The sequence below is a fragment of the Engystomops pustulosus genome, chromosome 3 (assembly GCF_040894005.1).
Source record: "Engystomops pustulosus chromosome 3, aEngPut4.maternal, whole genome shotgun sequence".
Classification (NCBI taxonomy): Eukaryota; Metazoa; Chordata; class Amphibia; order Anura; family Leptodactylidae; genus Engystomops; species Engystomops pustulosus.
In genome coordinates, this window is record NC_092413.1 from 158154616 (window position 1) to 158166872 (window position 12257).

Sequence of the window (12257 nt, forward strand, 5' to 3'; positions counted from 1 at the left end):
TAGGGATAAGGAGAAAATCATTTTATGTTGGAGTTGATTCAGTAATTCACTGCCATTGATACTCCCCCTAGCAGTGGTCAGCGCCCGTTAGTTCTAGCCGACCCATCCTCTATTTATACTAGTTGTTACCGGCTCCTTCTTTTGGAACCGTTTTCCTTTTGGGCTAGAGGAGCAGCTGACCGTGCCCAGACCCGCACCTCATATATGACTACATGCATACTGGCCAAGGAGGCTTTTGGTGAGCGCCCATTTGGGAACCACTCCGTTGTGGTTTTTATCTATATTACGGACAAGGAGAGCTGCCTGGGACAACACAATAGACCTTTACAAGACACCCCCTACACACAGGAAACTATGGGGCTCCAGCTCCTCTTCAGGTATCAGGGGCCTGATATAGAACAGGAAAAGGCCAGAGACACTGCGATTCTCCTCTGCCCTCTTCTGCGTTATCTTCATCCTGTGATAGCTGGCACAGGAGGCTATGGGAGGATGGAGGCAGGGTGGTGGGGGACACCTCTCCTTCTGCAGTCCCAGGAAATGTGTGATCAAGTACATTTTACAGCAACACCTCCTGGCTGCCTAACCTTCAATAGCAGCCCTATGAATGCCCTATAAACCTGTCTCATGGTAGGTGTGCCTACCAGAGTAATAATTTATGGCCCTGTGCATATCATTTAGAAAGATAAAAATAAAACTCTCCCATTTTAACATTTGATCCATTTATGCCTCCACCCATTACATTCATATTATAAAGGTGACCTTCTCCATAAAATTCCTCAAATAGATGAATTGGTGGGTTTAGCCACATTTGAAAAATCCTTATACTGCAGCCGTTATAGCAGTGAGAACTTTAACCCATTCCCGTCAAAGCCCTTTTTGTTTTTGCGTTTTCATCTTTCACTCCCCACCTTCAAAAATGTAATATTCGATGTCGTGTACTGGGAAGCGGGAAAAAAATTCCAAATGCAGTGAAATTGGTGAAAAAACACATTTGCGCGGCTTTCTCTTTGGGTTGGATTTTACGGATTTCACTGTGCGCCCCAAATGACACGTTCTTTGGGTCAGTACGATCACAAGCGTACCAAATTTGTATAAGTTTTATAATGTTTTCATACATTTACAAAAATTAAAACCTGTGCAAAAAAGAATTCTTTTTTTTTTGCCATTTTCTGCCACTAATACCTTTATCATACTTCGGTGTACAGAGCTGTGGGTGGTGTCATGTTTTATTGATATTTTTATATTTTTCAAAATGGCCATTTTCGACTTTAGTTGCTAGTGAAAAAAAAAGGTTAGCAAACCGAGATCAGGAAAACTGTAATGTAATACATGGCCTATCTATTCACGCCATATGGTGCCATGTATCCCTATGGAGAGGGGCGTAAAGGGAAGAGGCTGGGCCCCATAGCAGACTTCTACATGGGGCCCCACGTCACCCTTAAAAAAATATACATAGTCGTATACGAACACATGTGAGTTTCAATCACACACATACATATTATATACTCATGTGTGTCTGCTAAAGAAATCTGCACCATCGCGTTTACAATCACCAAATTTTGCACAGTCGCTCTCAGGAAACGCCATAGACTAGGTCAGTGGTGGCGAACCTATGGCACTGGTGCAGAGATGGCACTCGGAGGCATCTCTGTGGGCACACAGGCTGACTCCCAGGCACAGAGTTTGCCAGACATGGCATCTTCCTGCAGTCTCAGGTAGTCCAAATAGTGCCCTTCTATTGTAAAGTAACCCATCCTGTGCTGCTTGGTCCTGTCCAAAGAGTAAAAAAAGGTGTCAGATTGGAGCTCAAAGATTCTGGTAGCAATAAGTTTGTTACTGCCTAAATTGCTGTGTTGGCACTTTGGGAAAAGCTAGTGGTTTTTGAGTCTCACTTTGGGCACTCGATCTCTAAAAGGTTCACCATCACTGGACTAGGTTTTCACCCCACACTTTCCAAAATACAGTTGTTAACCACCATGTACAGGAGCCATTGTCTGCTGTGACCTGTTCTGCCACAGGTCATTAATATGAGCTCTGAGCTTAAATTGGTTACTATAGGCAATGAGTAGAAGACAACTTATGTGTGAGGTCGGATGGGTAGAGCCAGATAGACAGGGAGATTGAGTGACAAAGATGGAGGGAGATGTAGATATATATAAAAAATTTTTGTTAACCAATTCTATTTTGTTATAGCCAAAAGCAGTTATTTACTGTCCTGGGCAACACCGGGATCTACAGCTAGTACATAAATACAATACCATATATCAGTGGTGGCGAACCTATGGCTCTGGTGCCAGAGATGGCACTCGGAGGCATCTCTGTGGGCACACAGGCTGTCTCCCAGGCACAGAGTTTGCCAGACATGGCATCTTCCTCCAGTCTCAGGCAGTCCAAGTAGTGCCCTGCTATTTTAAAGTGACCCATCCTGTGCTGCTTGGTCCTGTCCGAAGAGTGAGAAGGTGTCAGATTGGAGCTCAAAGATTCTGGTAGCAATAAGTTTGTTACTGCCTAAATTGCCGTGTTGGCATTTTGGGAAAAGCGAATAGTTTTTGGGTCTCATTTTGGGCACTCGACCTCTAAAAGGTTTGCCATCACTGCCATATATAGACAAACAGCATATACACACTCAATATCCTAGATGCTGGGGCCCCATGACGCTACTATGGCTGCTACCACTGTAGTTACACCCCTGCTTAAAAGCCAGATTTCATTTAATAATCGGGGCTGGTCACAGGAAGAAGGTATTAAACTATGAGGGGGACTATTAAGTTGAATATTATACTATGATGAGGTTGTGCGGAAATGGTCATGGCTTAGGACAAAAATAATTTTCCAACTCTTTTATCCCTCTTTCTCTGTCCCACGAGTTGGGAGGTATGTAATAATTGAATTCCAGTAAGTATTATACTACGCTGGTACAAAGTTTATTTGAAACCAGAATAAGACAATATAAGAATAGAATAGGTTGACATGTAAAATACAGATTTACAACTGAGTAGCCACAAGCATTATTCATCTGGTCGTGCCTTAGGTGAGTTATCGATCAGGTTCTTATCCAGAGTCTCAAACTGGTACCATGGTCCGTCGCCATTCTGTCTCATAGAGCGCCGCGCTGCATTTTCATACAACCTGCAATTACAAAGAAATAGCCATTAAAAATGTAGAAAAACATATCTGTGAATTAAAAAAAAAAAAAAAAAAGAAAGACATTTTTCAATGGGGAACCACCAACCTGACCATGAGGGGCATTTATAGAGGACATAGAACTACAGTCTGCCACATGTAATAAAAATAGCGCTGCACCTTCCCTTTCAACAACATATTTTGTTTTCCTTGTCTTCTCAGTCTGACTTTCCAAAAGCCATATCTTTATCTGTCAAAATATACTTTTATGGGACAAGAAGAGCATTTTTGGCAAATTTAGTTGTAACTATACAGTACTATAAATTAATATTTTGTTAACTTGAAAGGAAATCTACTATCAATCAAGTATGATAAACCAGAGACACTTAGGCTGCATTTAGACGAACGTATGTCCGCAAGGCTACGAACCCGCCTCTCTCCATGGAGAGGCGCAGCGTACAGGCCGTAACACGGGGAAAGATAGAACATGTGCTATCTTTTTCCCGTGTACGGAGCGGTACAAGTGTGGCCATTACTGTCTATAGGGTATGTCCCCCAAATGTTCGTTTGAATGCAGCCCAACTCATAGATCCAGACACTATGACTGGGATAATCTACTTATATTTGTTATCCATGGCTACCTTCCTCTAAAAAGAAGTTTAAAAAAAAAATTGATGCTAATGAGCCAGAGGGCCTGTAGCTTAACAGGATTTTAGACTGTACAGGAGCACCTCCCCCTACCACCGTGTGCCAAAACTTCCTCTGGTGAAGTTACATAAGGCAGAAGGAAGAAGATACGTGTAACAGCATTTGGCACTCTGTTAACGCCCCCTACAGCACTTAAAATTATGCTAATGAGCTGTAACAGTTGGTATTAGAAAGAGGGGCGCCATGGATAACAAATATAAGATTACCACAGTCAGAGTGTCTGAATCTGTGTGTATGTGTCCCTGGTGTATCGTGCATGATTTTGATGGTAGATTTCCTTTAAAGTGAACTCATCACCACAGACCTCATTTTCACTAAAAACAGTGTGAGAAGGGGGTACCAGACATTTAGAGGGGCTACCCAAGTGAGAAGACAAGACCTCGTGTGTGTAGCATTATAGTAGTTATATTCTTGTACATAGGGGGCAGTATTATAGTAGTTATATTCCTGTACATAGGGGGCAGTATTATAGTAGTTATATTCCTGTACATAGGGGGCAGTATTATAGTAGTTATATTCTTGCACATAGGGGGCAGTATTATAGTAGTTATATTCTTGCACATAGGGGCAGTATTATAGTAGTTATATTCGTGCACATAGGGGGGCAGAATTATAGTAGTTATATTCTTGTACATGGGGGTAGTATTATAATAGTTACATTCTTGTACATAGGAAGCGGTATTATGGTATTGTAGTTATATTCCTGTACATAGGGAGCAGTATTATAGTAGTTATACTCTTTTCATCTCAGGCAGCAAAAAGGCAAGAATAGTCCCAGTGCAGCAGACAATAAGTATGAATACCTGGCTGGCTGCAGGTAGGGCACAGTACTGGGGTCTATCAGCCAGTTATTCACAATTACCTCCTGCTTCAAAAAATTTCCATCATTATTATAATCGTCCTCTAGTCTTCTCTGGGGTCTGTGTTACTTATTGTACAAATACAGTATTTTGCACTAGTGACAATACGGCCCTTGGACCGAAAAAAGCGTGCGTACCCCTGATTTAGAGTATATTAAGTTTTACCTTGTTCCACCCAATTTTTTCGGTAAATAAACATGAGTAAGGGCTTAATTTTTACAGGGCAAGCTTTAAATTTTGATTACACTTGACTACATGTAATCAATGAGATCAGTGGAATTCATAAAGTAAAACACCCAAGTGATAAATGTATGATCACTGATCTCCACCGGTCACAAATTCCGCAGATTGGTGACAAGTTGTGCTTGTGGGACAGAATCTTACGTGGATGTGTGTACATACCTCAGCATCCGTTTCTCATTTTCAACATGGATTAGACACATTTCCTGTTCATATGATTGCTGATAATCGTGATATATATTACGAGCCAGAAAACGAGTAATCGGATGCTGGAAAAGAAAAAAAAAAAGTTGAAATTTCAAACTAAAAACCAAAACAAACAAAAAAAGACAAAACAAATATTTCATGCTGCATTTAATCGCCTTTTGGCAGGACAATGTGCCATGTCTATTTACCAAGAAAGACACCATCAAGCGCCAAAACCTGTATTTACAGGCACCTGCTCTGTTTTCAAGTGACTTTGAAAGGTTAAAACCTCATAAATTAATCCATTATAGACACTACACCCTTAAAATGTATGAGAAACCAACTTTAAGACGTTTGTTAACGCTTTAGGTGTTTTAAAGGGGTTAAAACAAAATGGAGATGGTATTTACCATTTGCAATTTTTTGGACAATACAGTCTCTGGGTTACGTACAAGATAGGTTCCATAGGTTTGTTCTTAAGTTGAATTTGTATGTAAGTCGAAACTGTATATTTTATAATTGTAGTTCCAGACTTCAGAAATTTTTTTGCCCCAGTGACAATTGGAGTTTCAAATTTTTTTTGCTGTAACGGGGCCAAAGATTATGAATAAAGCTTCATTACAGACACCTTACAGCTGATCATTGTAGTCTGGGACTAAGGTAAAGCATCCAGAGAGCTTCACCAGAGGTCACGGTGGGCAAAGGGGTCCTTCTTTAACTAGAGGTTGTCTGTAAGTCGGGTGTCCTTAAGTAGGGGACCGCCTCTACATTAATTTTGGCCCAAAAATGTAAATATGGTATCTGATCACAAAGTCACAGCAGCCTCCATGGAGGCATGTAGAGGAAGAAAAGTACATAGAGGCAAACTGTGATTTCATGTGATCAAATACACGCATAGGGTAGATTTTGCAAATATTAGTCGGTAATGACCTTAGATGACATCACCTTGGTCACATGACAAAGTGTGGTGAGAATGGTGAGAAGGAGGCATAGGACATGGGGAGGAGCCACTGGACTTGCTGATTATGCTAGGTAAGATAACATAGTTTATTTTATGGGGATGGGAGGGAAACACAAGCTAAAAGAAGGGTGGCATTTAGTTAATAGGGCTCTATGGGCACCTGTCAATAGTTGGATTTGTGAAAACTGTTGTGACAAGTTTCCTTTAAAGTAACATATGTAAGTAACATATTTTGACATGTTGTACATCATCCACAGCCTACCTGGTAGTATTCATAGGGATCAGGAACATAACCCTCTGGAATTTCAACTAATTCTGCCGGTCCTAATAAAAAAAAAAAAAAAAGAATTGTTGATAAACAAATTCAGTTGCCAAAGTGTTCATTTAACAAACACAAGACAATCACTCAATAAAAGCAAATTGTGACTATGTGGCAGCTTATGTCAAGCTGTCGCTACATCAAACACATATCAAGCTTCCAAATGTGAAACATTTTTCCGCTACCAAAAATACATAAAAAATATTACTAATCTTAAGAGTCTTACCAATGAAAATGTTGATGAGTGCAATGGCTATACCCGCAGGTATTGCTGTCAGCAATGCATAAAATTTCTGTGAGAGACGAGAGACAAGTTAGCCCTAAAGTCTTAGCTACTTCTGTCAGTGCAAATCTTTCATATTTACAAATCAAATATTCTGGTGTGAGGAATAGAGATACTATAGAGCTAGGCAAGAAAGAGATAGAGGCAGCTTACGCATAACTGGAGAAATCTCTTATCATAGTAGGTGGACGGTGTGATTACAAACAACCTCTTTCCATGGCTCCCATATCGCACAGGCACTACAAGAAAAAATAATAGGAGATTTACTGTACTATCTTACAGGGTTGCATGACAAATAGAATTTTGATGCAATTTTATTTTCTCACTATTTATATTTTATACCAATGTGCGCTTAGCAGCAAGTCCCTGTAGCTCACTCTATATACTCTCTTTGAGTGCTGTGTCTGTTCATCGGAAGGGTTAAAGTACAAAAAAAAAATTACCTAAACACAGGGTCTCAGTAAAAATTAATTAAAAAATAACTTATATACTCACCCTCCGGTGGCCCCGGTGTGCAGCGCTGCTCCCCCGATGTCCGCGCGGCTCGTCTTTTGGCTTCCGCACCCGTCTTCTCTCTTCTGCTGGGCGGCGCCATTGTTTTTCTCCCAGGCGCCGGCTTGTATGACGTCAGCAGCGCCGCCTCATACTATGCGCCTGCCGCCCGGGAGAGATCAATGGCGGCGCCCTGCAGAAGACGGGCGCGGAAGCCTGAAGACGAGCCGCGCGGACATCAGGTGAGCAGCGCTGCTCATCGGGGCCAACGGAGGGTGAGTATATACGTTTTTTTAATGCTGGGCTCGCTGTGTACTACTGGGGGCAAGCTGGCTATATACTGGGGGGGGGCTGTGACCAATGCATTCCCTCGGCTTATACTCAGGTCAATAGGTTTTCCCAGTTTTTGGTGGTAAAATTAGGGGCCTCGGCTTATACTCGGGTCGGCTTATACTCGAGTATATACGGTACCACAAAAAAGTTCTGCCTGATTTTTGATGACGGTTTCAATACAAATAAAAATAACCAGTTTTCATTGGTTCTTAAGTTTGTCTTTACACGGAATGGGCATATTAGGTCCACTACCGCAAGAAAGGTTCTTTGTGGGTACAGTCAGCATTGGAAAGCAGGGCTGTGGAGTCAGAATAAAATAGACAGACTACAACAATAAATATATTGTTACAAAAATTATGGAATGTCCTATAAAAGTCTATGCTATTCCTGATCCAAGACTGATGAGAGATGAGTGTGATTGCACATTATGTACAAGCTCAGTAGTGAAGCTCCTCCCCTAGAGCTCAGAGAGGAAGGAATGTCTGCACTTATCTTAGAACTGCCAAAGTGATCAGGAAAACTGGATCAAGGCAGGATTGTCCATTGTATGTTGTCTCTGTATACTGCTCTAGGTTTTGGTTTGCTTTACGTCTAAGTTTATGTTTGTAGAGGTTAGCTGCTCTAATTGATTCTATATACCATATATAGGGGAAACCGTTTTTTTAGCATCTGAAATTCAGAAATGATTTATGAAGCATTATGATGTGAAACAAATAGAGGGATGTTCCCAGAAAAAAAAACATTCATCAAAACTGACTGTTCATCAGGCAATTCCTCTATGTTCAGAAATAGTTAGAGATGTTATCCCTGCGGTTACCGCACTGCGACCAAACCAAGTCAGTGTATAGGGGCTGTTCTCTAGCCTCAATATATTTAGGTCAGACTTGAGGTCATCTATGAAGGAGAATCCAATGGAGGCAATAAGAACAAATTCATAGACTCACTAAACAAATATTCACAAAGTGTTTTGTGTAATTACAATTAGTGTCATGAACCCCACACCATACACAGTGTGCACCTACTTTATGGAGTCCCAGAATTTAGCCCTTAAGCCCCATCCACTGCCCACCAAATGGCGTCCTAATGCTAAATTTAATCCACGCTCTCTGCATCCAGATCCAGTCACTGCCACCACCCACGAGTTACTTACACAAAGGCCGTAGGCACCTCAACCACACAGACAATGCACACTGATAATTTACACAGCACATGCACTCACTACATTTACTATTTTAAAATGACCTAGTAACGTAATCCCTTCGGAAACTTAGATTATTTTTTTTTTTAAGGCTACAAGCAGAGGCTTATTAAAGTTAAGACTTTAATATACACAAAAATATAGTGCACTCAAAAACAAAAATTGTCAAATAAAAATAAGTAGAAAAAAAAAAACAATACACATATGATACCTATATGAGAGTTTAAGAAAACTGAAACAAAAAAACTCTTGCTATGGAAATAGGTAGAAATTCCTTGGCCCTATGACAGGGAATAGACAGCGATCAAGTCTTCTAATGTATGGAGTCCTCTAACTGCAGGAGTGATCAGTGTGATACTCCATATCACTTCGGTATAGCGCCCCTTTAGAGCCCCAACTTTTCTCCCATTTTTTTTTCTTCCGTTTTTTACCGTGCACCAGCCCTGACTCAGAAGTCTGGTTTATTGGAGCCTGGGAGCAGATTAACACCAATCGCTTTCTTCTACCGTAGGACATCTTTCGGATAACCCCTTAATGAGGGTTACCTGCAATTATTTATTGCATAGCAGGAGAGTATTTTATCTGCAACTGTTCTGCTCTACCTACCCAACGTTATTACCCAAGGCGCTGTCCTCTGTTCTTGTGTTTTTTTCCGTGGCCATGATGTCACGGTGAGGGGGAGCTTTTTGTATCCCCCTCCCATCAGTCAGGTACTCTTTGTTTCTGGGGTTTTATTAAAACTCAATAACTTTTCTTTGGAAGGTGACATCGTGCCATTTACCACTTATTACTTTTCACCCCATACCAGATTCGGGGTGTCTAAGCCTAATATTAGGGGTGTTCTGCAATTGGCTGGGTTCCCCTGCAGCTAGGCTTCCGATAATCGGTCCAAGAGTGTACCGGAGTGTACTCTCCCGTGTAACTGGGGACCCATAATTATGCATTATGCCCCAGTTATAGACAACTATATTTCCATTGTGTGAATTTTGGAGGGAAGATACCACACAGTCTTCCATCCTGTGTCTTCCAGTCCAAGATGTCAATTTTCCCACTTAGAAACTTAGCTAGCACAGAAACGTGCTCTTCACTATGTCTTTCTGCTCTGAGCCTGTACCTACGCCCCTGCACTGAGCTCAGAGACACTCACTGATTCGCTTTCTGCCAGGACATTGTGAGCAGAGAGGAGCTGTAAACTACAAGGAGATAAGTGATCTAGGGGAAGGGGGAGGCAGGCAGAGCTGATAGTGTAAAATTGCCTCTGTGTAATAGGTATCTCATGCATCTCTGATCTTTCTCATCTCTTTCAATGTGTTAGTACAATGTCAGTAGCCAGGTATAAGCGTATATACACCTGTACCCTGATAATCTAACCGTGTTGTCACCCCACAGAACTAGATGGATCATAACGTGTATGCTTAGAGAGGCCCTGACCACACTCTGGAATTTTAGTGATAGGAGCTAAAACAGAAATAAAACTGAGTAACATTTTAAAGTAAGGGGTTAAAATCATCTTTGTGTTAACATCACTAGGTGATTGAGATGTGATTATTTTTTTTCGTGGGAAAACCCTTTTTACCTAAATAATTTGGTTATTCTATGATAATAGTGATAAAAAGCTGTCAATTTATCCCCCAAGTATGTTGGAGTCGAAGTCAGGTCAGGGTGTGGTCATGTGTACTGCTAGCGCTGAATTTACAAGGGTACGGGGGCGGGCCTCGGCCCGATCGGGTATGTGTTTCTATGAAAACACAAGCGATCAGTAACAAGAACCCGGTGTCTTGCATTGTATTACCGATCGCATGCATTTCCATAGTTTCTAAACTTAGCGCTAGCTGCATGTGTGACCGCACCCTTAGGGAAAGTGAGGAAGTTTGGCTCAGCCCAGTTGTACTTTTTCCTTTAGTCCAGAGTTTGTCTTTTAACGGAATGTTCACCTTTACCATTATTATTCTTCAGGCTGAAAGAAAAACTGTATCAAGTATATACATACAGCTTCCCGCATCAGTGCAGCGGTATGAGGATTTCCAGGATTCCTGTTATATATTAACCCCTTCCCGCCAAGGCCGTTTCTTGTTTTCACTCCCCACCTTCAAAAATCTAGAACATTTTTATTTTTCCATGTAAAGAGCTGACAGTATTTAATATTCCATGCCGTGTACTGAGAATCAGGAAAACAATTCCAAATGCAGTGAAAATGGTTAAAAAACGCATTTGTGACGTATTCTTGTGGGCTTGGATTTTACTGCTTTCACTGTGCGCCACAAATGACATGTCTACTTTATTTTTTGAATCAAGGGGATACCACATTTGTTCAAAATACAAAATTTACAAAAATTAGAACCTCATGTTCAAAAAAAAAAAATCTTTATTTTGCCATCTTCTAGCGCTAATAACTTTTTCATACTTCAGTGCATGGAGCTGTGGGCGGTGTAATTTTTTGCAACTTTTGATGTTTTCAATGCTACCATTTTTGAGGGACGAGATGTATTTTTAAAAAGGGCTATGCCCTATTGCTAAAAATGTATGGAGGGGGCTTTCGAGAAAATTTTAGAATATACATCAATTTTGTATTTGATTCTTGACTTTTTCGGTGTTCACTCTATAGTATAATTTTGGAGACACTAAATTTCTATATTTAAGTTTACATTTTACCAATTTTGTAGAATGAGGCCTAATTTGAGGGGGGGGATCTAATTTTTGAATCCCCATTTTCCAAGTGGCATAACACTTAATTTATGGTCTATATAGCTGGTTGGGAGCTTGTTTTTTGCAGAACATGTACTTTTGAACACTACCATTTTCATTTAGATACATTTTTCTGATCACTTTCATTGCATTTAACGTGGATAGGTTAAAAATCATAATTTTTGGGAAGTGTGTGACTGACATCCTTCCCTTCATCAGAGATGGCTGCAGATAACAGCGCAGATAACATAATGCAGTGCTGGACATGGGAGTAATAGATCCGTATCACAGTTCTGCGGCAAGGACTCCTTGTATCATTTATCACAAGGATGCCAGGAGCCCCTCCACCTGTGTGGTCAGTCTGTGAACTCTGAATGACCACAATCCACACGGAATGTGTGAACGCTGCCTAAAGAGAAGATGTGGGAATGTGCTTTATTATAGCTCATGCGCTTGTCACCTCAGCCATGTCCTGTGGGTAGAACAGCCCGGTATAGGGGTATGTACAAGTCACTTCTACCCCTTCCTTACTGCCCTGCAACCGCCACATCAATAGGAAACTACTACCCCCACCAGATCACCTCAATGTCAGCGGCCACCAAGGTCACTGCGGACGTATGGCGGCCTCCCCCGCACCCGCCCGGGAGCTTACCCTTAGCGGCAGGGGGCGCCCTCCTCAGCAGGCCGCTTCTCCCCAGCACAGCGCGTTGTACGGGCTGCAGACGGCTGACTAGAGAGGCCGCCGCAGAGCGCAGTAGGCTCATGCCCGCCATGTTTACTGAGGGCAGGCGACGGGGATTGTGGGTAGCGCCGTCATGACGCCTTATCCCCTGCGACACATTTAGTACTCGGTTTCCTCCTCCATTGGG

At 41.6% G+C, this 12257-nt stretch overlaps 1 protein-coding gene across 1 annotated transcript; it reads right to left on the reverse strand.

The window, feature by feature from the left end:
- Positions 1–2900: 2900 nt before the first annotated feature.
- NDUFB5 (NADH:ubiquinone oxidoreductase subunit B5) lies at positions 2901–12217 on the reverse strand. The gene is made up of 6 exons (XM_072142748.1): positions 12041–12217; positions 6834–6919; positions 6624–6690; positions 6341–6402; positions 5094–5200; positions 2901–3129 (listed from the first exon to the last, which is right to left on the reverse strand). The coding sequence occupies exons 1-6, from the start codon at positions 12159–12161 to the stop codon at positions 3009–3011; spliced, it is 564 nt and encodes a 187-aa protein (XP_071998849.1). The 5' UTR covers positions 12162–12217; the 3' UTR covers positions 2901–3008.
- Positions 12218–12257: the final 40 nt, after the last annotated feature.